Source organism: Psittacula echo, assembly GCF_963264785.1.
Source record: "Psittacula echo genome assembly, contig: SCAFFOLD_157, whole genome shotgun sequence".
In the NCBI taxonomy this organism is placed as follows: Eukaryota; Metazoa; Chordata; class Aves; order Psittaciformes; family Psittacidae; genus Psittacula; species Psittacula echo.
Genome location: NW_027664268.1, coordinates 1,738 through 29,611, shown reverse-complemented (window position 1 = coordinate 29,611; position 27,874 = coordinate 1,738). Strand labels below are relative to the sequence as shown.

The window sequence follows — 27,874 nt, the reverse complement described above, 5'->3', positions numbered from 1 at the left end:
AGCAGCAGGGGGCGCTCTTTGGGGGTGCTCCAGCAGGGGGCGCTGTCAGAGGCGGCGGATCTTCATCTCGCTGCGCTTGAGCGAGTAGTGGAAGCCCTTCCAGCGGGCCCAGTTGAGGCCGTTGCCGTAGGAGAGGTGGGCGCCGCCCAGGTAGAAGCCGTTGAGGTTGGAGAGGTGGCAGCTGCGGAACCACCAGGCCCCCGAGGAGAGCGCGGCGCAGCTCTGGGCGAACAGGTCCTGGTCCCGGTCGAACGTCGAGAACTTCTGCCCGTGGTGGTAGCTCAGGGCGTCCCCTGCGGGCGGCGCGCGGGGGGCTGACCCACAAGGGTGGGTTCTGCCCCACAAGTGAGGGTTCTGCCCCGTAAGTGAGGGTTCTGCCCCATAACTGTGGAGCTCTGTGGGCTCTGCACCATAAGTGGGGGGCTCTATGGACTCTGCCCCACAAGCGCCGCCCCCGCCCCACAAGCGCCGCCCCCGCCCCACAAGCGCCGCCCCCACCCCACAAGCACCGCCCCCGCCCCACAGGCGCCGCCCCCGCCCCACAGGCGCCGCCCCCGCCGCGGTACCTGCGCCGCCGTCGCGGAAGCCCTGCACGTGCAGGCTGTACCCGTCCTCCTCGGCGCTCACCGCCCGCGGCGCCAGCGCGAAGGAGCCGTAGGTGGCGGCGGCCGAGTTGTTCTCGAAGTCCTCGAGCTCCACGCGCAGCTCGTAACGGGCCTGGAGCGTCAGCAGGTGCAGGGTGTGCAGGCCTGGGGACGGGGCGCCATGGGGCTGGGGGGGCTATGGGGGGCTATGGGGGTAATGGGGGTAATGGGGGTAATGGGGGCTATGGGGGTAATGGGGGGAATGGGGGTAATGGGGGGAATGGGGGCTATGGGGGTAATGGGGGCTATGGGGGTAATGAGGGTAATGGGGGTAATGGGGGCTATGGGGGTAATGGGGGCTATGGGGGCTATGGGGGTAATGGGGGCAATGGGGGTAATGGGGGCTATGGGGGGCTATGGGGGTAATGGGGGTAATGGGGGTAATGGGGGTAATGGGGGCTATGGGGGTAATGGGGGTAATGGGGGCAATGGGGGCTATGGGGGTAATGGGGGCTATGGGGGGGCTATGGGGGGGCTATGGGGGTAATGGGGGTAATGGGGGTAATGGGGGCTATGGGGGTAATGGGGGCAATGGGGGTAATGGGGGTAATGGGGGTAATGGGGGCAATGGGGGCAATGGGGGTAATGGGGGTAATGGGGGCAATGGGGGTAATGGGGGCTATGGGGGGCTATGGGGGTAATGGGGGTAATGGGGGTAATGGGGGTAATGGGGGCTATGGGGGTAATGGGGGTAATGGGGGCAATGGGGGCTATGGGGGTAATGGGGGCTATGGGGGTAATGAGGGTAATGGGGGTAATGGGGGTAATGGGGGGCTATGGGGGTAATGGGGGTAATGGGGGCTATGGGGGTAATGGGGGCAATGGGGGTAATGGGGGTAATGGGGGCTATGGGGGTAATGGGGGTAATGGGGGTAATGGGGGCTATGGGGGTAATGGGGGTAATGGGGGCAATGGGGGTAATGGGGGTAATGGGGGCTATGGGGGTAATGGGGGTAATGGGGGCAATGGGGGGGCTATGGGGGGCTGTGGGGGCTATGGGGGGCTATGGGGGTAATGGGGGCAATGGGGGCTATGGGGGTAATGGGGGCTATGGGGGGGCTATGGGGGGGCTATGGGGGTAATGGGGGTAATGGGGGTAATGGGGGCTATGGGGGTAATGGGGGTAATGGGGGTAATGGGGGCTATGGGGGTAATGGGGGTAATGGGGGGCTATGGGGGGCTATGGGGGTAATGGGGGTAATGGGGGGCTATGGGGGGCTATGGGGGTAATGGGGGTAATGGGGTAATGGGGGTAATGGGGGGCTATGGGGGGGCTATGGGGGTAATGGGGGTAATGGGGGTAATGGGGGTAATGGGGGCTATGGGGGGCTATGGGGGTAATGGGGGTAATGGGGGGCTATGGGGGGCTATGGGGGTAATGGGGGTAATGGGGGGCTATGGGGGTAATGGGGGTAATGGGGTAATGGGGGTAATGGGGGGCTATGGGGGGGCTATGAGGGTAATGGGGGTAATGGGGTAATGGGGGTAATGGGGGGCTATGGGGGGCTATGGGGGGCTATGGGGGTAATGGGGGTAATGGGGGTAATGGGGGCTATGGGGGGCTATGGGGGGGCTATGGGGGTAATGGGGGTAATGGGGGTATGGGGGGCTATGGGGGGCTATGGGGGTAATGGGGGTAATGGGGGTAATGGGGGCTATGGGGGGCTATGGGGGGGCTATGGGGGTAATGGGGGTAATGGGGGTAATGGGGGCTATGGGGGCTATGGGGGGCTATGGGGGTAATGGGGGTAATGGGGGGGCTATGGGGGGCTATGGGGGTAATGGGGGTAATGGGGGGCTATGGGGGTAATGGGGGTAATGGGGTAATGGGGGTAATGGGGGGCTATGGGGGGGCTATGAGGGTAATGGGGGTAATGGGTAATGGGGGTAATGGGGGGCTATGGGGGGCTATGGGGGGCTATGGGGGTAATGGGGGTAATGGGGGTAATGGGGGCTATGGGGGGCTATGGGGGGGCTATGGGGGTAATGGGGGTAATGGGGGTATGGGGGGCTATGGGGGGCTATGGGGGTAATGGGGGTAATGGGGGTAATGGGGGCTATGGGGGGCTATGGGGGGGCTATGGGGGTAATGGGGGTAATGGGGGTAATGGGGGCTATGGGGGCTATGGGGGGCTATGGGGGTAATGGGGGTAATGGGGGTAATGGGGGTAATGGGGGCTATGGGGGTAATGGGGGTAATGGGGGTAATGGGGGCTATGGGGGTAATGGGGGTAATGGGGGCTATGGGGGGCTATGGGGGTAATGGGGGTAATGGGGGCAATGGGGGGCTATGGGGGTAATGGGGGTAATGGGGGCTATGGGGGTAATGGGGGTAATGGGGGTAATGGGGGCTATGGGGGGCTATGGGGGGCTATGGGGGGGCTATGGGGGCTATGGGGGTAATGGGGGCTATGGGGGTAATGGGGGTAATGGGGGCTATGGGGGGCTATGGGGGTAATGGGGGTAATGGGGGCTATGGGGGTAATGGGGGTAATGGGGGTAATGGGGGCTATGGGGGGCTATGGGGGGCTATGGGGGGGCTATGGGGGCTATGGGGGTAATGGGGGCTATGGGGGTAATGGGGGTAATGGGGGTAATGGGGGGCTATGGGGTGCTATGGGGGTAATGGGGGTAATGGGGGTAATGGGGGCTATGGGGGGCTATGGGGGGCTATGGGGGGGCTATGGGGGTAATGGGGGTAATGGGGGGCTATGGGGGTAATGGGGGTAATGGGGGGAATGGGGGGAATGGGGGCTATGGGGGGCTATGGGGGGCTATGGGGGTAATGGGGGTAATGGGGGTAATGGGGGTAATGGGGGCTATGGGGGGCTATGGGGGGCTATGGGGGTAATGGGGGTAATGGGGGCTATGGGGGGCTATGGGGGGCTATGGGGGGGCTATGGGGGGGCTATGGGGGTAATGGGGGTAATGGGGGCTATGGGGGGCTGTGGGGGCTATGGGGGGCTATGGGGGTAATGGGGGTAATGGGGGCTATGGGGGGCTGTGGGGGCTATGGGGGGCTATGGGGGTAATGGGGGCTATGGGGGCTATGGAGCTATGGGCGTAATGGGGGCTATGGGGGGCTATGGGGGTAATGGGGGTAATGGGGGCTATGGGGGGTCTATGGGGGGCTATGGGGGCTATGGGGGGCTATGGGAGGGGAAATGGGGGGCTATGGGGGGTCTATGGGGGTAATGGGGGGCTATGGGGTCTATGGAGGGCTATGGGGCTATGGGGGCTATGGGGCTATGGGGGGCTATGGGGCTATGGGGGGGCTATGAGGTGTCTAGGGGGGATTATGGGGGTCTGTATAGGTTATGGGGCACAGTGGGGTCTCTGGGGCACACTATGGGGCAGGGTATGGGGTCCATGGGGTGGGATACAGGGTGCCTTGCACTTTCTATGTGTCCTTATGGACCCCTATGGGTCCCTATGGAGCCAATGGCTCCGTACAGGTCCCCATGGACCCCTATGGGTCCCTATGGAGCCAATGGCTCCGTACAGGTCCCTATGGACCCCTATGGGTCCCTATGGAGCCAATGGCTCCGTACAGGTCCCTATGGACCCCTATGGGTCCCTATGGAGCCAATGGCTCCGTACAGGTCCCCATGGACCCCTATGGGTCCCTATGGAGCCAATGGCTCCGTACAGGTCCCTATGGACCCCTATGGGTCCCTATGGAGCCAATGGCTCCGTACAGGTCCCTATGGACCCCTATGGGTCCCTATGGAGCCAATGGCTCCGTACAGGTCCCTATGGACCCCTATGGGTCCCTATGGCAGTACCCAGCCAGTACTCGCCGTCGGCCCTGCCGAAGCCCCTCCTGTAGTCATCCCAGCCCCGGAAGAAGCTCACGGAGCCATTGAAGCGCTTCTGGAACACCTGCAACGGCAACGGGGGCCCCCATAGGGGCGCTCTAGGGCTCTGCGGTGGGGGGGGGGCCCCCCCCCCTATAGGGGCGCTCTAGGGCTCTGCGGTGGGGGGGGGCCCCCCCCCCTATAGGGGCGCTCTAGGGCTCTGCGGTGGGGCGGTGCGAGGCCCTCCGGCTCGCCAGGGGGCGCTGTTACCGTCCAGACGTGCCCTTCCGTGCTCATGTCGCAGTAGACGGGCACGGGCGCCGCGGCGCCCCCTGCCGGGTAGATCAGGTGCACGCCGTCGGAGCGCGCGCCCCGCGCGTGCACGTCCTGGCAGTCGCGGGGGGGCGGCGGCGGGCACGAGGCGGGGGCGGCTGGGGGGGGGGGGGGGGGGATCCATGAGACCCAATGGATCCAATGGATCCCACCGAGCCCGTGGAGCCCGGATCCAATGGATCCAATGGATCCCACCGAGCCCGTGGAGCCCGGATCCAATGGATCCAATGGATCCCACCGAGCCCGTGGAGCCCGGATCCATTGGATCCAATGGATCCCACCGAGCCCATGGAGCCCGGATCCATTGGATCCAATGGATCCCACCGAGCCCGTGGAGCCCGGATCCAATGGATCCAATGGATCCCACCGAGCCCGTGGAGCCCGGATCCAATGGATCCAATGGATCCCACCGAGCCCGTGGAGCCCGGATCCAATGGATCCAATGGATCCCACCGAGCCCGTGGAGCCCGGATCCAATGGATCCAATGGATCCCACCGAGCCCGGATCCAATGGATCCAATGGATCCCACCGAGCCCGGATCCAATGGATCCAATGGATCCCACCGAGCCCGTGGAGCCCGGATCCAATGGATCCAACGGATCCCACCGAGCCCGTGGAGCCCGGATCCATGAGATCCAATGGATCCCACCGAGCCCGTGGAGCCCGGATCCAATGGATCCCACCGAGCCCGTGGAGCCCGGATCCAATGGATCCCACCGAGCCCGTGGAGCCCGGATCCAATGGATCCAATGGATCCCACCGAGCCCGGATCCAATGGATCCAATGGATCCCACCGAGCCCGTGGAGCCCGGATCCATTGGATCCAATGGATCCCACCGAGCCCGTGGAGCCCGGATCCAATGGATCCAATGGATCCCACCGAGCCCGTGGAGCCCGGATCCAATGGATCCAATGGATCCCACCGAGCCCGTGGAGCCCGGATCCAATGGATCCAATGGATCCCACCGAGCCCGTGGAGCCCGGATCCAATGGATCCAATGGATCCCACCAAGCCCGTGGAGCCCGGATCCATGAGATCCAATGGATCCCACCGAGCCCGTGGAGCCCGGATCCAATGGATCCAACGGATCCCACCGAGCCCGTGGAGCCCGGATCCAATGGATCCAATGGATCCCACCGAGCCCGTGGAGCCCGGATCCAATGGATCCCACCGAGCCCGTGGAGCCCGGATCCAATGGATCCAATGGATCCCACCGAGCCCGGATCCAATGGATCCAATGGATCCCACCAAGCCCGTGGAGCCCGGATCCAATGGATCCCACCGAGCCCGTGGAGCCCGGATCCAATGGATCCAATGGATCCCACCGAGCCCGTGGAGCCCGGATCCAATGGATCCCACCGAGCCCGTGGAGCCCGGATCCAATGGATCCAATGGATCCCACCGAGCCCGTGGAGCCCGGATCCAATGGATCCAATGGATCCCACCGAGCCCGTGGAGCCCGGATCCAATGGATCCAATGGATCCCACCGAGCCCGTGGAGCCCGGATCCAATGGATCCAATGGATCCCACCAAGCCCGTGGAGCCCGGATCCAATGGATCCAATGGATCCCACCGAGCCCGTGGAGCCCGGATCCAATGGATCCAATGGATCCCACCGAGCCCGTGGAGCCCGGATCCATTGGATCCAATGGATCCCACCGAGCCCGTGGAGCCCGGATCCAATGGATCCAATGGATCCCACCGAGCCCGTGGAGCCCGGATCCAATGGATCCAATGGATCCCACCGAGCCCGTGGAGCCCGGATCCAATGGATCCAACGGATCCTACCGAGCCCGTGGAGCCCGGATCCAATGGATCCAATGGATCCCACCGAGCCCGTGGAGCCCGGATCCAATGGATCCAACGGATCCCACCGAGCCCGTGGAGCCCGGATCCAATGGATCCAACGGATCCCACCGAGCCCGTGGAGCCCGGATCCAATGGATCCAACGGATCCCACCGAGCCCGTGGAGCCCGGATCCAATGGATCCAATGGATCCCACCGAGCCCGTGGAGCCCGGATCCAATGGATCCAATGGATCCCACCGAGCCCGTGGAGCCCGGATCCATTGGATCCATTGGATCCCACCGAGCCCGTGGAGCCCGGATCCATTGGATCCAATGGATCCCACCGAGCCCGTGGAGCCCGGATCCAATGGATCCAATGGATCCCACCGAGCCCGTGGAGCCCGGATCCAATGGATCCAATGGATCCCACCGAGCCCGTGGAGCCCGGATCCAATGGATCCCACCGAGCCCGTGGAGCCCGGATCCAATGGATCCAATGGATCCCACCGAGCCCGTGGAGCCCGGATCCATTGGATCCAATGGATCCCACCGAGCCCGTGGAGCCCGGATCCAATGGATCCAATGGATCCCACCGAGCCCGTGGAGCCCGGATCCAATGGATCCAATGGATCCCACCGAGCCCGTGGAGCCCGGATCCAATGGATCCAATGGATCCCACCGAGCCCGTGGAGCCCGGATCCATTGGATCCAATGGATCCCACCGAGCCCGTGGAGCCCGGATCCAATGGATCCAATGGATCCCACCGAGCCCGTGGAGCCCGGATCCAATGGATCCAATGGATCCCACCGAGCCCGTGGAGCCCGGATCCAATGGATCCAACGGATCCTACCGAGCCCGTGGAGCCCGGATCCAATGGATCCAATGGATCCCACCGAGCCCGTGGAGCCCGGATCCAATGGATCCAATGGATCCCACCGAGCCCGTGGAGCCCGGATCCAATGGATCCAATGGATCCCACCGAGCCCGTGGAGCCCGGATCCAATGGATCCAACGGATCCTACCGAGCCCGTGGAGCCCGGATCCAATGGATCCAATGGATCCCACCGAGCCCGTGGAGCCCGGATCCAATGGATCCAATGGATCCCACCGAGCCCGTGGAGCCCGGATCCAATGGATCCCACCGAGCCCGTGGAGCCCGGATCCAATGGATCCAATGGATCCCACCGAGCCCGTGGAGCCCGGATCCATTGGATCCAATGGATCCCACCGAGCCCGTGGAGCCCGGATCCAATGGATCCAATGGATCCCACCGAGCCCGTGGAGCCCGGATCCATTGGATCCAATGGATCCCACCGAGCCCGTGGAGCCCGGATCCATTGGATCCAATGGATCCCACCGAGCCCGTGGAGCCCGGATCCATTGGATCCAATGGATCCCACCGAGCCCGTGGAGCCCGGATCCATTGGATCCAATGGATCCCACCGAGCCCGTGGAGCCCGGATCCATTGGATCCAATGGATCCCACCGAGCCCGTGGAGCCCGGATCCAATGGATCCAATGGATCCCACCGAGCCCGTGGAGCCCGGATCCAATGGATCCAATGGATCCCACCGAGCCCGTGGAGCCCGGATCCATTGGATCCAATGGATCCCACCGAGCCCGTGGAGCCCGGATCCAATGGATCCCACCGAGCCCGTGGAGCCCGGATCCAATGGATCCAATGGATCCCACCGAGCCCGTGGAGCCCGGATCCAATGGATCCAATGGATCCCACCGAGCCCGTGGAGCCCAGATCCAATGGATCCCACCGAGCCCGTGGAGCCCGGATCCATTGGATCCAATGGATCCCACCGAGCCCGTGGAGCCCGGATCCAATGGATCCAATGGATCCCACCAAGCCCGTGGAGCCCGGATCCAATGGATCCAATGGATCCCACCGAGCCCGTGGAGCCCGGATCCAATGGATCCAATGGATCCCACCGAGCCCATGGAGCCCGGATCCAATGGATCCAATGGATCCCACCGAGCCCGTGGAGCCCGGATCCAATGGAACCAAAGGATCCCACCGAGCCCGTGTGTCCCATGGCTCCCATACAGCCCGGATCCCATGGATCCAGCCCTGCACCCATCCCCTATATCCCACCCATCCCCTATATCTCACCCATCCCCTATATCCCACCCATCCCCTATATCCCACCCATCCCCTATATCCCACCCATCCCCTATATCCCACCCATCCCCTATATCCCACCCATCCCCTATATCCCACCCATCCCCTATATCCCACCCATCCCCTATATCCCACCCATCCCCTATATCCCACCCATCCCCTATATCCCACCCATCCCCTATATCCCACCCATCCCCTATATCCCACCCATCCCCTATATCCCACCCATCCCCTATATCCCACCCATCCCCTATATCCCACCCATCCCCTATATCCCACCCATTCCCTATATCTCACCCATCCCCTATATCCCACCCATCCCCTATATCTCACCCATCCCCTATATCCCACCCATCCCCTATACCCCACCCATCCCCTATATCCCACCCATCCCCTATATCCCATCCATCCCCTATATCCCACCCATCCCCTATATCCCATCCATCCCCTATATCCCATCCATCCCCTATATCCCACCCATCCCCTATACCCCACCCATTCCCTATATCCCACCCATCCCCTATACCCCACCCATCCCCTATATCCCACCCATCCCCTATATCCCATCCATCCCCTATATCCCACCCATCCCCTATACCCCACCCATCCCCTATACCCCACCCATCCCCTATACCCCACCCATCCCCTATATCCCACCCATCCCCTATATCCCACCCATGCCCTATATCCCCTATACCCCGTCCCGTTGCTCACCATGGGGGTCAATGGGCTGCCCCTGTCCCAGCGCCACCAGTGCCCCCAGTACAGCCACAGCCAGCACCTGGGGCCACACAGGGGCCAGAGGCGGTCATATAGGGGCCCTATAGGGGCTATGGGGCCATATAGGGGCCCTATAGGGGCTATGGGGCCATATGGGGGCTATACAGGGGGGGGAACAGGGGCCATATGTGAGGCTCAGAGGATGGGGGGGGGGGGGGTTCCGGATGGGCTATGGGGCCCTATAGGGGCTATACTGGGGGCTATGGGGCCCTATAGGGTCTCTATGAGGGCCATATAGGGGCTATGGGGCCGTATAGGGCTGGTAATGGAGCATGGAGGGATGCGGGGAGGGGCTGGGAGGGCTCTGTAGGGGCCGTATAAGGGGGCCGAAGGGGTACATGGGGGGGGGTTAGAGGCTATGGGGGGGGGGTTCAGGGCACTATAGGGGGGTTAAGGACCCTATAGGGGCCCCTATAGAGCCCTATGGGGGGGGGGGGTGTTCCTGGTTACCTCCATGGCGGCCGGAGCTGCTCTGGATGGAGCGGGAAGGGGCCCCTATAGGGGTGCTGGGAACAATGGGGCCCCTATAGGGGGAGAGAGCGGCTTGAGCCTGCCCCTTATAGGGGAAGGAGGCCCAGCCCGGCCTCTCTATAGGGGAAACACCCTACACAATCACCCCTATAGGGCCCTATACCCTTAAACCCGTCCCTCCGTAGGGGCTCTACCTTTAAACGCTCTCTTTCATAGGGGCTTTAGGCTTCACCTTGCCTTTCCATAGGGTCTGCGGCCCTATACGTGCCCACGGAGAGGGGCAGTGCCCTCCTATAGGGCCTTTAGGCTTAGCCCTCCCCATCTATAGGGCCTTTGGGCTTAGCCCCGCCGGTCTATAGGGTCTATAGCCTTAAAACTGCCCCTATATAGGGGAAATAGCCTCGATTTGCGCCCTCCATAGGGGCTCCAGCCTTGACCCTGCCCATCTATAGGGTCTGTGCGCTTAGCCCCGCCCATCTATAGGGCCTTCGGCCTTAGCCCCGCCCCTCTATGGGGCCTGTGGCTTTAGCCCCGCCCATCCGCGGGGCCCGACGGCCTGCACGCGGTCCCCCTCACAAGATGGCGGCCGCGCGCGAGGCACGCCGGGAAATGTAGTTCTTTACGGGAGCCACCCCTCTGGGGTGTAACGGACCGCGGACTACAACTCCCGGCGTACACCGCGAGCGAGCAGCGGCTGGAGGCTCCACAAGATGGCGGCCGCGCGCGGGGCACCCTGGGAGCTGTAGTCCGGCTCGCCACTGAGCTCCACGGGGACGGGCGCATAAAGAACTACACTTCCCGACGTGCTTTGCGCCGGGGCCGCGGCCCGCGCATGCGCCCTGCCCGCTGCAGGACCGTCCGGCAGTCGGCCGGAAGAGGAGGCGGTGTCGCGTGGCGTCGCTTCGCGTTCCGGTTGTTCGGGCCTCGGCGGCCGCGGACGGAGCTCGTTGGGCCCCATCGGAGCCGGTGAGGCCCCGGGGCGGGAGCTGGGGACCGTTAATGGCCGTTAGCGGCCGTTGGAGGGGGGGTGCGGGGGGTGCGGGTTCCTGAGGGGAAATGGCGGTTCCCGAGGGGGAAAAGGGGGCTTTGAGGGGAAAAAAGGGGGATTGGGGAAAAGGGGAAGGGAGAAAGAGGGGGTTCGGGAGGGAAAAATGGGCTCGAGGAGGGGTTTTGGGGGAAAAGTGGGGGCTCGGGGGAAAGGGAATTGTGAGGGGGAAAATGGGAGTTTGGGGGTGACCGGAGGGAAAAGGGGGGGTTCGGAGGGAAAAAACGTGTGTCGGGGAAGAAGAGGGGGGTTCCGGGGGGAAGAGCGGGGTTTGTGAGCAAAACGGGATTTGTGAGGGAAAAAGGGGGATTTGTGAGGGAAAAGGGGGATTTGTGAGGGAAAAAGGGGATTTGTGAGGGAAAAAGGGGGATTTGTGAGGGAAAAGGGGGATTTGTGAGGGAAAAAGGGGGATTTGTGAGGGAAAAAGGGGATTTGTGAGGGAAAAGGGGGATTTGTGAGGGAAAAAGGGGGATTTGTGAGGGAAAAAGGGGGATTTGTGAGGGAAAAAGGGGGATTTGTGAGGGAAAAAGGGGGATTTGTGAGGGAAAAAGGGGGATTTGTGAGGGAAAAGGGGGATTTGTGAGGGAAAAGGGGGATTTGTGAGGGAAAAAGGGGGATTTGTGAGGGAAAAGGGGGATTTGTGAGGGAAAAAGGGGGATTTGTGAGGGAAAAGGGGGATTTGTGAGGGAAAAAGGGGGATTTGTGAGGGAAAAGGGGGATTTGTGAGGGAAAAGGGGGATTTGTGAGGGAAAAAGGGGGATTTGTGAGGGAAAAAGGGGATTTGTGAGGGAAAAGGGGGATTTGTGAGGAAAAAGGGGGATTTGTGAGGGAAAAAGGGGGATTTGTGAGGGAAAAAGGGGGATTTGTGAGGGAAAAAGGGGGATTTGTGAGGGAAAAGGGGGATTTGTGAGGGAAAAAGGGGGATTTGTGAGGGAAAAGGGGGATTTGTGAGGGAAAAGGGGGATTTGTGAGGGAAAAGGGAGAGTTTTGGGGGTAAAAGTGGGATTTATTAAAGAAAAGTGGGATTTGTGAGGGAAAATGGGATTTGTGAAGGAAAAACTTGGATTTGTGAGGGGAAAAAAGTTTTTTTTGAGGGGAAATGTGGGGTTTCCGTGGGAAAAATGGGATTTGTGAGAGATTAATGGGGATTTATGAGAGGAAAAGTGGGATTTATGAGGGAAAATGTTGGGGTTTTAGAGAAAAAGTGAGTTTTATGGAGGGAAAAGTGGGATTTATGAGGGGAAAAGTGGGATTTATGAGGGGAAAAGTGGGATTTATGAGGGGAAAAGTGGGATTTATGAGGGGAAAGGTGGGATTTATGAGGGGAAAAGTGGGTTTTATGAGGGGAAAAGTGGGATTTATGAGGGGAAAAGTGGGATTTATGAGGCGAAAAGTGGGATTTATGAGGCGAAAAGTGGGATTTATGAGGGGAAAGGTGGGAATTATGAGGCGAAAAGTGGGATTTATGAGGGGAAAAGTGGGATTTATGAGGGGAAAAGTGGGATTTATGAGGGGAAAAGTGGGGTTTATGAGGGGAAAAGTGGGATTTATGAGGGGAAAAGTGGGTTTTATGAGGGGAAAAGTGGGATTTATGAAGGGAAAAGTGGGATTTATGAGGGGAAAAGTGGGATTTATGAGGGGAAAGGTGGGATTTATGAGGGGAAAAGTGGGGTTTATGAGGGGAAAAGTGGGATTTATGAGGGGAAAAGTGGGATTTATGAGGGGAAAGGTGGGAATTATGAGGCGAAAAGTGGGATTTATGAGGGGAAAGGTGGGATTTATGAGGGGAAAAGTGGCGTTTATGAAGGGAAAAGTGGGATTTATGAGGGGAAAAGTGGGATTTATGAGGGGAAAAGTGGGATTTATGAGGGGAAAAGTGGGATTTATGAGGGGAAAAGTGGGATTTATGAGGGGAAAAGTGGGATTTATGAGGGGAAAAGTGGGGTTTATGAGGGGAAAAGTGGGGTTTATGAGGGGAAAAGTGGGATTTATGAGGGGAAAAGTGGGATTTATGAGGCGAAAAGTGGGGTTTATGAGGGGAAAAGTGGGATTTATGAGGCGAAAAGTGGGATTTATGAGGCGAAAAGTGGGATTTATGAGGGGAAAAGTGGGATTTATGAGGGGAAAAGTGGGATTTATGAGGGGAAAGGTGGGAATTATGAGGGGAAAAGTGGGGTTTATGAGGGGAAAAGTGGGATTTATGAGGGGAAAGGTGGGAATTATGAGGGGAAAAGTGGGATTTATGAGGGGAAAGGTGGGATTTATGAGGGGAAAAGTGGGATTTATGAGGGGAAAGGTGGGAATTATGAGGGGAAAAGTGGGATTTATGAGGGGAAAGGTGGGATTTATGAGGGGAAAAGTGGGGTTTATGAGGGGAAATGTTGGGGGTTTTAGACAAAAAGTGAGTTTTATGAGGGAAAAAAGTGGGATTTATGAGGGGAAAACTGCTTTTTTGAAGGAAAAAGTGGGGTTTCTGAGAGAAAAAGTGGGATTTATGCGGGAAAAAGTGGGATTTTGAAGGAAAAAGTGGGATTTATGCGGGTAAAGCAGGATTTGCGAGAGGAAAAACCTGGTTTTATGAGGGAAAAAGAGTGTTTTTGAGGCAAAAAGCGGCGTTCAGGAGGGAAGAAAGGGGATTTATGAGGGAAAAGGGGGGGTTTGCTGGGAAAAGGGGGGTTTCTCGGGGAAGAAAAGTGGGAGTTAGGAAGGGAACCGGGGCACAGGGGTGAGAGCACGGGGGTGCCATGAGGGGGTGCAGGAGGGGTATGGAGAAGGGGTAAAGGGGGGTAGAGAGGGGGGGTATGGAAGGGGCGCACAGAGGGGGAGGTATAGAGAGGGGTACAAAGGGAGTATGGAAGGGGGGTATAGAGGGGGTGTAAAGAGGGTGCTGGGGGGGATATGAAGGGGTATAGAGGGGGACACAAAGGGGTGCATAGAGGGGGCATGGGGGGGTATAGAGAGAATATAAAGGGAGTACGGGAGGGATGCGGGGAGGGGGTGTAGAGGTGGGGATAGAGAGGGGATAGAGAGGGGGAAAAGGCTGCATGGAGGGGTGCCCAGAGGGGGAATATAAAGGGGGGTGCATAGAGAGGTGCCCAGAGGGGGAATATAAAGGGGGGTGCATAGAGAGGTGCACAGAGGGGGGATATAAAGGGGGTGCATAGAGAGGTGCACAGAGGGGGAATATAAAGGGGGGTGCATAGAGAGGTGCCCAGAGGGGGAATATAAAGGGGGTGCATAGAGAGGTGCCCAGAGGGGGAATATAAAGGGGGTGCATAGAGAGGTGCCCAGAGGGGGAATATAAAGGGGGTGCATAGAGAGGTGCACAGAGGGGGAATATAAAGGGGGTGCATAGAGAGGTGCACAGAGGGGGAATATAAGGGGGGTGCATAGAGAGGTGCCCAGAGGGGGGATATAAAGGGGGGTGCATAGAGAGGTGCACAGAGGGGGAATATAAAGGGGGTGCATAGAGAGGTGCCCAGAGGGGGAATATAACGGGGGTGCATAGAGAGGTGCCCAGAGGGGGAATATAAAGGGGGTGCATAGAGAGGTGCCCAGAGGGGGAATATAAAGGGGGGTGCATAGAGAGGTGCACAGAGGGGGAATATAAAGGGGGTGCATAGAGAGGTGCACAGAGGGGGAATATAACGGGGGTGCATAGAGAGGTGCCCAGAGGGGGAATATAAAGGGGGTGCATAGAGAGGTGCCCAGAGGGGGAATATAAAGGGGGTGCATAGAGAGGTGCACAGAGGGGGAATATAAGGGGGGTGCATAGAGAGGTGCCCAGAGGGGGAATATAAAGGGGGTGCATGGAGAGGTGCCCAGAGGGGGAATATAAAGGGGGGTGCATAGAGAGGTGCACAGAGGGGGAATATAAAGGGGGTGCATAGAGAGGTGCACAGAGGGGGAATATAACGGGGGTGCATAGAGAGGTGCACAGAGGGGGGATATAAAGGGGGTGCATAGAGAGGTGCACAGAGGGGGAATATAAAGGGGGGTGCATAGAGAGGTGCCCAGAGGGGGAATATAACGGGGGTGCATAGAGAGGTGCACAGAGGGGGAATATAAAGGGGGTGCATAGAGAGGTGCACAGAGGGGGAATATAAAAGGGGTGCATAGAGAGGTGCCCAGAGGGGGAATATAAGGGGGGTGCATAGAGAGGTGCACAGAGGGGGGATATAAAGGGGGTGCATAGAGAGGTGCACAGAGGGGGGATATAAAGGGGGTGCATAGAGAGGTGCACAGAGGGGGGATATAAAGGGGGTGCATAGAGAGGTGCACAGAGGGGGGATATAAGGGGGGTGCATAGAGAGGTGCCCAGAGGGGGAATATAAGGGGGGTGCATAGAGAGGTGCACAGAGGGGGGATATAAGGGGGGTGCATAGAGAGGTGCACAGAGGGGGAATATAACGGGGGTGCATAGAGAGGTGCACAGAGGGGGGATATAAAGGGGGTGCATAGAGAGGTGCACAGAGGGGGAATATAAAGGGGGTGCATAGAGAGGTGCACAGAGGGGGAATATAAAAGGGGTGCATAGAGAGGTGCACAGAGGGGGAATATAAGGGGGGTGCATAGAGAGGTGCACAGAGGGGGGATATAAAGGGGGGTGCATAGAGAGGTGCACAGAGGGGGGATATAAAGGGGGTGCATAGAGAGGTGCCCAGAGGGGGAATATAAAGGGGGTGCATAGAGAGGTGCACAGAGGGGGGATATAAGGGGGGTGCATAGAGAGGTGCCCAGAGGGGGAATATAAGGGGGGTGCATAGGGGGTGTGCACAGAGGGGGGCGGGGGGTCCCTGACGCGCCCCCCCGCAGGCCCTTGGCGCGGCGCCCGCCATGTACAATGGGATCGGGCTGCCCACGCCGCGGGGCAGCGGCACCAACGGCTACGTCCAGCGCAACCTCTCGGCCCTGCGGCACAAGAAGGGGGGCGGCGGCGCCGAGCCCCCCCCCGGCGAGGAGGAGCTGCGCAGGCTGGAGGCCGGGCTGGCCAAGAGGCCCAACCCCGACATCCTGGACCACCAGCGCAAGAGGAAGGTGGAGCTGAAATGCCTCGAGCTGTCCGAGCTCATGGAGGAGCAGGGGTGAGCATGGCGCTGGGACCCCTATAGCCAGACACCTAGGGATTCCCTATGGAGCCCAAAACACAGCTCTGGGAGCCCCTGAACACCCCCAGGTACAGCTCTGGAATGCCTCGAGCTGTCCGAGCTCATGGAGGAGCTGGGGTGAGCAGCGAGGACCCCTATAGACGCCTATGGGAGCCCCAAAATGTCCTTGAAAGCCTCCAAGTACATCTTTGAGTCCCCCCCATATGCATCTATGGAACCCCAGAGACACCTTTGAGACACTGAAATGCCCCAGAGTACATCCCCTAGACCCGAAAATGCCCCCAGAGCCCCTCTCTGAGCCCCCAAACCCACCTCTGACTCCCAAATCCCTCCCAACTCCCATTTGGAACCCCCGAGCACCCCCCCTTGTGCCCTCAAACCCCCTTTCCCCCTCCCAATCACCCCCTTTTTGCCCCCCCCCCAGCTACGCCGAGGGCGAGATCCAGGAGAAGGTGGCCACGTTCCGCATGATGCTGCTGGAGAAGGACGTGGCTTTGGGGGAACCCGAGCAGAAACCAACGTGAGCCCCCCCCGAACCGCCCCTTAACCCCGCCCCAAGCCCCATAAACACCCCATTAACCATCTCCCACCCCATTGCCCCCCCCTTGATAGGGTGACAGAGACCCATCAGCTGGCTGAGGCCAACGAGAAGAAGAACGAGCGGCTCCGGGCGGCCTTCGGCATCAGTGACACCTACGTGGACGGCAGCTCCTTCGACCCCAGCCGCCGCGCCAAGGAGGCCCCCCCCGAGCCCCCCAACCCGGCCCCGTGAGCACCGGGGGGGGGGTTCCGGGTTCAAGGGGGTGGATTTGGGGGGGGGGGGGGGGGGGTTGAGGTTCAGAAGGGTTTGGAAGGGGATTTGGGGGATCAGGGGCTTGGATTGAGGGGGCTTTTGGGGCGCAGAGTGGGTTTGAGGGGATTTATGTGGGGTTTTGGGTACAGGGAGTGGTTTGGGGGGGGCTTAAGGGGGTTTTGGGGTCTGGAGTGCGGGCTTATGGGGAGATACGGGGATTTTGGGGTACAAGAGAGGGTTTTGGGGTGCAGAGGGTGGGTTTGGGGGGATTTAGGGGGGGTTTGGGGTTCAGAAGAGGGTTTTGGAGGGGTTTAAACGCCCTTAAACCTCCTTTGGAGTCCAGAGGATGTGGTTTAGGGGAGATAGGGGGGATCTTGGGGTCCAGAAGAGGGTTTTGGGGTACACGGGGGGGGTCCCCACACCCCCCCTGACCCCCACTGGTGCTGTGCCCCCCCCCCCCCCCAGCGCTGTGAGGGACTCATCCAGCTCCCGCTCGCCGTCACCTAAGCAGAAAAAGAAGAAAAAGAAGAAGGACCGGGGCAGGTCAGGGGGGTTATTATGGGGTGTAGGGGTCTATTATGGGGTGCGGGGCGGTCATCACGGGGTGCAAGGGCGGTCTCGTCCTTATTGCTCCCCCTCTCCCAGGTCTGCCAGTCGCTCTGGGGAGAGGAAGAAGAGCTCCAAGAAGAAGAAGCACAGGTGAGGGGGGCAGAGGCGCTATGGGGCAGGGGCGCTGTGGGGCAGGGGCGCTATGGGGCAGCCCCTCATTTACCCCATGCCCCCCCCCCCCCCTTTTTCTTGTTCCATTCCTAGGTCTGAATCTGAGGCCAAGAAGCGGAAGCACCGGTGAGGGGGGGGTCCCTATGGGATATAGGGGATCGTTGTGGGGGGGTTATTGGGGGGGGTGGGAAATAGGCTCTGAGGGTGCTGTGATGATGTCACTGATGATGTCATTATTCCCCCCCCAGCTCTCCCAGCCCCAAAAGCAAGCACAAGGCCAAAGAGAAGAAGCGGAAGAGGTGAGAGCTGCCCCTCCCCCCCAAACCCCCCACTGACCCACAAGCCCCCCATTGACCCCCCCATTGACCCCCAACAACTCCACTTTGGGCCCCCCCCCCAGATCCATCTTGTGACCCCCCCCACTTTAGCCCCCACCTTGTCCCCCCCGTATCCCCCTTGTGCCCCCCACTGACCCCATGAACCCCCCTTTTACTTCCAACGCCCCCATTTACCCCCTTTTCCCTCCCTTTGTGCCCCTCCGTGCGCCCCCAACCCCCTCATTTACCCCCTTTTATCGGCCCACTTTTGTCCCCCCCCATCCCCCCCGTCCCCCCCCCCACTGACCCCCCCCGCTGCCCCCCCCAGATCCACCAGTGAATCGGCCTCTCAGAAGAGCCGCCGCGAGGGCCCCTCTTCCTCCCCCGCCGCCTCCTCCTCCTCCTCCGCCTCCTCCCGCAGCCGGTAAGTCCCGACCCCCCCTTCTTTATACCCCCCCTCTCCACCTTGTTGCCCCCCCCCCACGTTACCCCCCCCCGCACCCCCCCACAGGTCCCGCAGCGTCACCGCCACCCACCAAGACACGGAAGAGCCGGGGCCGGTCCCAGCCCCGGCACCGGCACCACCGGGCCCGGCCCCTGCACCGGAGGTGAGCCCCGGGGGGGGCGCGGCGGGACCGTGTGCGTGGGGGGGGCCCCCCCCTTCCTCTCTGTACCCACCCCTATTGACCCCCCCCCCCCATCTCTGTTTGTGCCATAGGAGCTGCCAGCGCCGCCGCTCGCCCCCGATGTCCCCACTGAGGAGCCCCAGGCACCGGCGCCAGTTGTGAGCCCCCCCTCGGCGGCACCGACACCGGCAGCGGCCCCCCCGTCACCAACACCAGCACCACCACCACCAACCGCAGCCACCGCGCCACCAACCGCACCGACCACAACAACCGCACCGACCACAACCACCGCAACCGCCCCCCCGCAGGCTCCCCCCCCCTCCTCCCCGACCCCGTCCCCCCCCCCCGTCATCCCCCAGCGCCGCGCCCCCCCGTCCCCCTCCCCGTCTCCGTCCCCCCCCCCCCGCCGCGCCAAGAGCCCCCCCCCGGCCGTGACGTCATCGCGCCGTGACCGCTCCCTGACCCCCCCCGCGCCGCCCCCCCCTTCCTCCTCCTCCTCCTCCAAGCGCTCCCGCGCCCGCCGCTCCCGCTCCCGCTCCCGCCGCCGCTCCCGCACCCCCCCCTCGCGCTCCTCCCGCCGCCGCTCCCGCTCCCGCCGCCGCTCCCGCACCCCCCCCTCTTCCCGCTCCTCCCGGCGCCGCCGCTCCCGCTCTTCCCGGCGCCGCCGCTCCCGCTCCCGCACCCCGCTCTGGCGCCCCAACTCCACCAGCCCCATCCGCTGGCCCCTCCAGCGCTCCCGCTCCCGCTCCCCGGCCCCGCGCCGCCGCTCCCGCTCCCCCCGCGCCTGGTCCCGCTCCCGATGGGCCCGATCCCGCTCCCGCCGCCGCTCCCGCTCCGGCACCCGCCGCCGCTCCCGCTCCCGCCGCCGCTCCACCTCCCGCAGCCGCTCCGGTTCCTCCCCCCTGCCCCGGCGCCGCCGCCGCCGCCGCTCCCGCTCCGATTCCTCCGGCAGATCCCGGCGCGGGCGCTCCCCATCCACCCCCCCCCCTTCCTCCCGCGGCATCAAGCGGGCCCGCGCCGCCTCCCGGTCGCCGTCCCGGCAGCGCCGCCGCCGCAGCTCCACGCGCTCCCCCCCTCCTCCGGCACCCCAGCCCCAAGCCGTCGCCCCCGTGTCCCCCCCCAAACCCAAGCCCCCCTCCCCGGCGCCCCCCCCCGCACGCCCCAAGTGGGTGCCCATCGCCGAGCTGCACCCGGCAGCACCACAGCCCCCCCCCGGCTTAGCCAAAGCCGCCGCCGCAGCCCCCGCCTCAGCCCCACAAGTGGGGGAGGCCAAAGCGGCTGCACCCAAGTGGGTGCCCATCGGGGGGGGCCCCGTGCAGCCGGCGCCCCCCGGCACCGAGGGAGGGGGCAGTGAGGGCCAAAGCGAGGGGAAGCCGCAGCCGGACGCCAAAGCAGGCGCCGGGGACGCCAAAGCGGCTCCGGTGGCACCGGCGCAGCCCAGCCCCAAGGTGACCCCCACAGTGGCACCGGTGACCCCGCCCAAGTCCGCCGACACCAAAGCCACCCCTGAGGCCAAAGCGGCGGCGCCGGTGACGCCGGTGGCACCGGCTCTACCCAAGGCCATGCCCGTGGTGACGCCGGTGAGCACCCCCAAGCCCGACCCGAAGCCCATAGCACCCAAAGCAGCACCGAGCCCCGCGGCGCCGGCCGGCACCCGGGCCCCGCCGCCGCCGCCACCACCGCCCCCGAGCGCCCTCAAGCCAACGGCCACCCCCAGGCTGTCCCCGGGTGCCCCCAGCAAGCTGGGGACCCCCCCGCCGCCCCCCCCGGGTTTACCCAGGGCCCTGACGGCCAAGCTGCTGCCGGCGGCGCGCCTGGGGCTGCCCTCATCGCCGGTGGCGGCGTCGGCGCTGCCGCCTCCCCACGGGCACCGGCTCCTGGCCGGGCACAAGGTGATGGCGATGGCAGCACCCGCCGGCAGCGCCATGGGCATCAATGGCGGGGGCAGCATCGCGGCGGCTGCTAAAGCCACCGTGGACACTGGCACCGGGGTCACCGTTACCAAGGCCGCTGCTGTGGATGCCGGTGCCTCCAAGGGCACCGTGGACAGCGGCACCGGGGTCACCAGCGCTAAAGGCACCGCTGTGGACACTGCGAGCGGTGGCACCACCATCGGAGCCGCCTCCAAGGCCACCGTGGACAGCGGCACCGGGGTCACCGTCACCAAGGCTGCCGCTGCGGCCACTGCCGTAAGCGCCGCCGCCGCCACCGCCATGGCCGCCAGTGCCACCACCACGGGCACCGCCAAGGCCACCGCCGTGGCCACCAACAGCGTCACTGCCACGGCCACCAGCTCCAGCGCCGCCACCATGGACGCCGTCACCGGCGTCACCACCGCCGCCATGGACGTTGTCACCAGTGTCACCACCACCAAGTCCACTGCTGTGGCCACCGCGACGGCCACTGCCATGGCCACCAGCCCCAGTACCACCACCGTGGCCACCGTAACCAACGTCACCACCATGGGCACCACCGCTGCGGCCACCTCCAAGGCCACCATGGACATTGTCACCGGGGTCGCCGCGGCCGCCAGCGCCAGTGCCACCACCAAGGCCACCATGGATACAGTCACCGGCGTTAGCATAGCCACCACCGTGGTTCCTGCCACCACCAATGCCACCACTTACACTGTCCTCATGGCTGCCGCCAAGGCCCCTGTTGGCCCCATGGGTGGCAACGCCACCACAGTCACCGGTGCAGGTGCCACCACCACGACCAGCATGGCCACCAAAGCCGCTGTCACCGTCACCGCTGTGGATGGGGCCATCAAGTGTGCTGCTGTCAGCCCCAGTGCCACCAGTGCCGGATGTGGCACCGTCACCACCATGGCCACCAGCGTCACCAGTGCAAGCAGTGTCTTCAGTGGTCCCAGTGTCACCAGTGTGCTGAGCCGTCTTGCTGCCACCAGTGCCACCAGTACGACCAGCGTGCTCTCCGGTCCTGGTGTCACCAGCATGACCAGTGCAACCGGCGTCACTATTGCTCCTAAGGATACCAGTGCCACCAGTGTCCTGAGCCGTCCCAGTGCGACCAGTACGACCAGTGTGCCCACCGGTCCCAGTACGACCAGTGTCACCAGTGTCCTCAGTGCGACCAGTGCTCCCAGTGTCACCAGTCTCTTCAGTGCCACCAGTGTCCTGAGCCGTCCCAGTGCAACCAGTATGACCAGTGTGCCCACCGCTCCCAGTGCGACCACTGCTCCCAGTGTCACCAGTGTGCTCAGTGCGACCAGCGCTCCCAGTGTCACCAGTGTGCTCAGCGCGACCAGTGCTCCCAGTGTCACCAGTGTGCTCAGTGCGACCAGCGCTACCAGTGTCACCAGTGCTCCCAGTGTCACCAGTGTCCTCAGTGCAACCAGTGCTCCCAGTGTCACCAGTGTGCTCAGTGCGACCAGCGCTCCCAGTGTCACCAGTGTGCTCAGTGCGACCAGCGCTCCCAGTGTCACCAGTGTCCTGAGCCGTCTCACCGCGACCAGTGTCACCTCCACAACCGGTGCAAACAGTGTCACCGTGGCTCCTAAGGATACAAGTGCCACCAATGTGCCCACCGGTCCCAGTGTCACCAGTATCCTCAGTGCTCCCAGTGTCACCAGTGTCCTGAGCCGTCCCAGTGCGACCAGTATGACCAGTGTGCCCGCTGGGCCCAGTGCCACCAGTGTCACCATTACTCCTAAGGATGCCAGTGTCACCAGTGTCTTGAGCCGTCCCAGTGTGACCAGTATGACCAGCGTGCCCTCCAGTCCCAGTGTCACCAGTGTCCTCGGTGCAACCAGCGCTCCCAGTGTCACCAGTGTCCTCGGTGCAACCAGCGCTCCCAGTGTCACCAGTGTCCTCGGTGCGACCAGCGCTACCAGTGTCACCAGTGTCCTCAGTGCGACCAGCGCTACCAGTGTCACCAGTGCTCCCAGTGTCACCAGTGTCCTCAGTGCAACCAGTGCTCCCAGTGTCACCAGTGTCCTCAGTGCAACCAGTGCTCCCACTGTCACCAGTGTCCTCAGTGCGACCAGTGCTACAAGTGTCACCAGTGCTCCCACTGTCACCAGTGTCCTGAGCCGTCACGCTGCGACCAGTGTCACCAGTGCAACCAGTATGCTCAGTGGTCCCAGTGTCACCAGTGTGCTGAGCCGCCTCACCGCAACCAGTGTCACCAGTGTGACCAGTGTCACCCTTGCAACCAGTGTTCTTACTGGTCCCAGTGTCACCAGTGTCCTGAGCCGCCTCACCGCAACCAGTGTCACCAGTGTGACCAGTGTCGCCAGTGTCCTTGGGGGTCCCAGTGTCACCAGTGTCCTGAGCCGTCCCAGCGTGACCTGTATGACCAGTGTGCCCACTGGTCCCAGTGTCGCCAGTGTCCTGAGCCGTCCCAGTGTCACCAGTGCGACCGGTATGACCAGCGTGCCCACCAGTCCCAGTGTCACCGGTGTCCTGAGCCATCCGAGCGCGACCAGTATGACCAGTGCGACCAGTGTCACCACTGTGCTGAGCCGTCCCAGTGTCACCAGTATCACCAGTGCTGCCAGCGTGACCAGTATGACCAATGCCACCAGTGCTCCCAGTGTGACCAGTGCCAGTGCCACCATGGCCACCAGTGTGACCAGTCCTGGACGTGTCCCCGTTGCTCCCAGTGTGACCAGTGCAACCAGTGCTCCCAGCGCCACCAGTATGAGCAGTGCTCCCAGTGCTGGTGCCACCGTGGCCACCAGTGTGACCAGTCCTGGACGTGTCCCCATCGCTCCCAGTGCTCCCAGCGCTCCCAGCGCCACCAGTATGAGCAGCGCTCCCAGTACTGGTGCCACCATCGCCACCAGTGTGACCAGTCCCGGCCATGTCCTTGTCGCTCCCAGTGTGACCAGTGTCCTCAGTGCTCCCAGTAGCACCAGCGTGACCAGTGCTGGACGCGTCCCCATTGCCACCAGTGCTCCGAGGGACACCAGTGTCACCGTCGTGCCCATGGACACCAGGACCACCAGTGCTCCCAGTGTCACCAGTGTGACCAGTATCGCCGTTGCTCCTAAGGATACCGGTGCTCCCAGTGTCACCGTTGTTCCTAAGGATCCCTGTGCTCCCAGTATCGCCGTTGCTCCTAAGGATCCCAGTGGCACCAGTCTGACCAGCGCTCCCAGCGTCACCAGGGCCGCCGCGGACACCACAGCCGCCGCCGCCGTCACCGTCACCCCTACGGACGCCAGCGCTCCCGGTACCGACAGCGTCGCTATGGATACGGCCCCTGATGTCACCGCTGACGTCACCGCTGACGTCACGGCCGCGCCCAAGCGCAGCTCTTCCTCCTCGTCGTCCTCGTCCTCCTCCTCCTCGTCCTCTTCCTCCTCCTCCTCCTCCTCGTCCTCCTCCGACTCCGACTCCAGCTCCAGCTCCTCCGAGTCCGGGCCCCCCTCGCCGGCACCGCCTGGCCCCGCCCCGGACGGGTAAGACACGCCCCCTCCCCTCCCATTTAAGGGCAAGCCACGCCCCCCCATTGGCGGCCAAGCCACGCCTTCATTTGCATAGACCCCGCCTCCTTCCCGTCTGGCTCTGCTGCCATTGGCTGAGCCGCGGCCCACTAAAGCCACGCCCCCTCCACCTGGCCCCGCCCCTTGTCCCCGGGGTGCCCCCCTACCCTGGTCTGCGCCCCATAGGGGTCCCTTATGGGGCTCCCCTGTCCCCATGGGTGCCCCCAGGCTCACCCCCTGTCCCCATGGCTGCTGTTGCCCCCCTCCACGTCCCCATAGGCCCTCACTGGGGTCCCTCACCCCCCCGTTGTGCACCCTGCAGGTCCCCCAGTGCCACCAGCACCACCGCGGCCACGGAAGGGCCGGCACCGGCAGCCCCGGCACCCCCGGTCCCAGCCCCGGTGACCCCGGCCCCGGAGCCCGCAGCGGCGCCAGAAACGGCAACGGCGGCGGCAGCGCCGGCGCCGCCGTCAGCGGAGACCCGGGAGGGCCGCGCCGCCACCGTCACCCGCCGCAAGCGGCGCCGCTCTTCCTCCTCCTCGTCCTCCTCCTCCTCCTCCTCCTCCTCTTCCTCCTCGTCTTCCTCCTCTTCTTCCTCCTCCTCTTCCTCCTCCTCCTCCTCTTCCTCCTCCTCCTCCTCCTCTTCATCCTCGTCCTCCTCTTCCTCCTCCTCCTCTTCCTCCTCCTCCTCCTCCTCCTCGGCCCCCCCCGCCGCCGCTCCGGCCGCCCCCCCCCAACCCTCCTCTTCCTCCCCGACCCCCCCCGACCCCCCGACCCCGCCAGCGTCCCCCAAGCGACCCCCACCCCCTCCAAATCCCCCCCTCCCCCCACCTCTTCTGCCCCCCCGGCTTCCACCCCCACCACCCCCACCCCCTCCTCTTCCTCCTCCTCGGAGCCCCGCCCCCCTCTCCTCTCCCTGGTTCCCGCCAAAACAGGGGGCGTGGCCACGGCGGCCACGCCCCTCCCGCGCCCCCCGGGCTCCCTCCTCGCCCTCCCCACTGCCCCCTCATTGGCCCGCGGCGTCGCGGGGGGCGGGGCCAGGCCCTCGCCCCGCCCCTTGGCCCCCCCCGGGTCCCTCCTCAGCCTCACCCCGACCCGGGGTGGGGGGGGCACGGCGGGGGGGGCGCTGACCCCGCGGGGCCCCTTCCCCCTCCTGGGCGCGGGGGGGGGCGGGAGAGGAGGGGGCGGGGCTTTCCCGCGCCCGGCCACGCCCTTTTTGGCCACGCCCCCCGGTCGGGCGGGAGGGGGCGGGGCTTACCCCCGGAGCCCCGCCTCCTCCTCCTCCCCTTTCCTGCGCGGGGGGGGGGCCGTGTGCGGGTTCCGGTCCTGCCTGCATCGTTTCCAGGGTAACGGGCTTATGGGATGCGGCGGACGTATGGGTGGGAGCTGCCTGCACCGTTTCCATGGTAACGGGGGCCTCGGGGGGGCGGGCTTCGGGGGCTGCGGCGGCAGCCGATTGGTCGGGCTCTGCGGGCAGCGGGCATCCCTGGCGGCCAATTGGGGCGCAGGAGGGCTGGGGGGCGGGGGGGGCTGCTGCTGCCATCACCACCACCACCACCACCCCCCCCACCTCCATCCCCGCGTCGGGGGGGGGGGCCGCGGGGGGGGGGACCCCGCCGCGAGCCCCCTCCCCCTTCGCCATCACCCCGGCCATGGCGTCGCGGATGGCCCAGTACGGGATGGGGGGGGCCCAGTACGGGCTGGGGGGCGGGCGGCTCCTCCTCCTCCTCCTCCTCCTCTTCCTCCTCCCAGTATAGCATGGGGGGGGTGTCCCAGTACAGCCTGAGCTCGGCCCAGTACAACACCGCCTTGTCCCAGTACAACAGCGCCCAGTACCAGTACGCCATCAGCTCCCAGTACGCCCAGTACGCGCAGCTGGCGGCCTCCCAGTACCCCGCCAGCAGCAGCAGCGGCAGCAGCGGCGCCAATGAGGTGACCCCGTACACGGCCACCACCACGGCGGCGGCGGGCGGCGGGGGGGACTCCCAGTACAGCACCAGCGCGGCCCAGTACGCCGGCCAGCGCCGCCCAGTACGCGGCGTCGGGGGCGGCCGCCGCCGCGGCCGCGGGGGGGGCGCGGACGCGGCCCAGTACGGAGCCGGGGCCCAGTATGGGGGGCAATGGGGGGATGTGGGGCAGGAGGCGGCGTGGGGCAGCTCCGGGGCTGCGGCCGGGGTCACGTGGGGGTCGTGGGTGTCGCCTGCCCCATAGAGGGTCCCTGCTGCTCCCCCCCCCCCCCCCCCCCCCCGTACATACGTGTGCGGCCCACACGTGACGCGCGACACGCGTGTGGAAGGCGCGGAGGCCTCGGCGGCGCCCCTCCCCCACCCCCCACCGTGGGAACGGGCCCAGGTGAGGAGGAGGGGGGGAGGGGTGGGGGTCTGGGGCACACGGGGGGGGGTGGGGGGGTGCTGTGGGGCGCACTTAGGGGTCTGTGGTGTTGTGTTGGGGTCCGTGGGGTTGCTGTCGTGTCGATTGAGGGGGGGGTTGTTGCTTATGGGGTCTACGGGGGGGGTGGGATCTATGGGGCCCGTGGGGTTCGTGTTGGGCCCGCTTAGGGGGCAGAGCTGTACGGCCCGTTGTTACATGGGGGGGGGGGGGGGGGCATCTATGGGGTCTATAGGGGGGGTGTTGTGAGCAGTTGGGGGGGTCCGTGGGGTGTGCTGTTGTCACTTATGGGGCCCACGGGGGTCGTGTCGTGCTCACTTAGGGGGCTGAGCTATAGGGCAGTTCCGTGGGGTGGGCATTGGGCCCAGTTGGCGGTTACATCTCTGGGGCTCGATGTGATTGCTTATGGGGCAGATGGAAGGGGCCTGTGGGGTGGATGCTGTGCCCGGTTGGGGGGCAGATCTGTGGGGCGCCCTGTGCTCAGTCCTGAGGCTGCTTTTAATGGGGGGGGGGGTTGTAGAGATGTGGGGCTTAGCAGTTTGCATCAGCATTTGGGGGGCAGGCGCTATGGGGCAGAGCAGTAGGATGTGGGGCATGGAGGGGTGTTACAGGGCTGGTAGCAGGCTATGGGGCTGGCAGCAGGATGTGGGGCTGGGAGGGACTCTATGGGGCTGTCAGCCAGGTGTGGGGCTCTCTGTGGTGCTGGCATCAGGCCGTGAGGCTGTCTATGGGGCTGGCAGCCGAATGTGGGGCTGGGAGAGGGGCTATGGGGCTGACAGATGTGGGGCTGCAATGGGATCTACGGGGCTGGCGTCAGGCAACGGGGCAGTCTGTGGGGCTGGTAGCAGGCTATGGGGCTGGCAGGAAGATGTGGGGCTGGAAGGGGCTCTAGGGGCCTGTCATCAGGATGCGGGGCTGGAAGGGACTCTATGGGGCTGGCTGTGGGGCTGTCCTCAGGCTGTGGGGCTGGCAGCAGGATGTGGGGCTGGTATCTGTCTACGGGGCTGCCTATGGGGCAGCAGCACCCACTCTATGGGGCATGGGGCGGGGGGGGGGGGGGCTGTTGGTACCAGCCGCGCCGTGGGGCTGCAGCGCCGTGGGGCTGACCCCTGTCCCCCCCAATCAGCCACAAGCGGTGCCCGCGCCGAGGACCAATCAGCTGCTCCCATGGGGCCCCCGCAGTGGCCGGTGGCCGGTAGGTGTGGGGCACGGCAGCCAATGGGCAGCCGCGGGGCAGCCGCCGGGCAGCCAATGGGGTGGCCGATGGGGGCAGCTCCCGCCCTCCTTTCCCCCCCCCCCCCCTCACCCCTCTCTTCTCTTGCAGCTCCCCCATAGCCCTGGAGCCCCGCCCCCTTTGTCTCCAAGCCCCGCCCCCTTTTCGCGCTAGCCCCGCCCCTCCTTTAGCCCCGCCCCCGCCCTCTTTAAGCCCCGCCCCTTCCCTTTTATGTGCGTGTTTTACAAATAAAACTGGCCAATGGCA

The 27,874-nt window shown here is 63.7% G+C and overlaps 2 protein-coding genes across 2 annotated transcripts; one reads left to right on the top strand and one right to left on the bottom strand.

The window, feature by feature from the left end:
- Window positions 1–45: 45 nt before the first annotated feature.
- Window positions 46–9,933, bottom strand: LOC308232535 (microfibril-associated glycoprotein 4-like; the record flags this gene model as incomplete). The annotated part of the gene is made up of 5 exons (XM_080639746.1): window positions 46–749; window positions 4,430–4,526; window positions 4,712–4,872; window positions 9,412–9,478; window positions 9,928–9,933. The coding sequence occupies 5 exons, from the start codon at window positions 9,931–9,933 to the stop codon at window positions 46–48; spliced, it is 1,035 nt and encodes a 344-aa protein (XP_080495872.1).
- On the top strand, window positions 9,932–27,874 carry LOC308232534 (uncharacterized protein; the record flags this gene model as incomplete). The annotated part of the gene is made up of 15 exons (XM_080639745.1): window positions 9,932–9,980; window positions 10,736–10,914; window positions 15,809–16,077; window positions 16,526–16,621; window positions 16,714–16,869; window positions 17,360–17,437; window positions 17,540–17,593; window positions 17,708–17,740; window positions 17,863–17,913; window positions 18,260–18,355; window positions 18,443–18,539; window positions 18,650–23,982; window positions 24,329–25,412; window positions 25,788–26,358; window positions 27,521–27,874. The coding sequence occupies 13 exons, from the start codon at window positions 9,932–9,934 to the stop codon at window positions 25,134–25,136; spliced, it is 7,299 nt and encodes a 2,432-aa protein (XP_080495871.1). The 3' UTR covers window positions 25,137–25,412; window positions 25,788–26,358; window positions 27,521–27,874.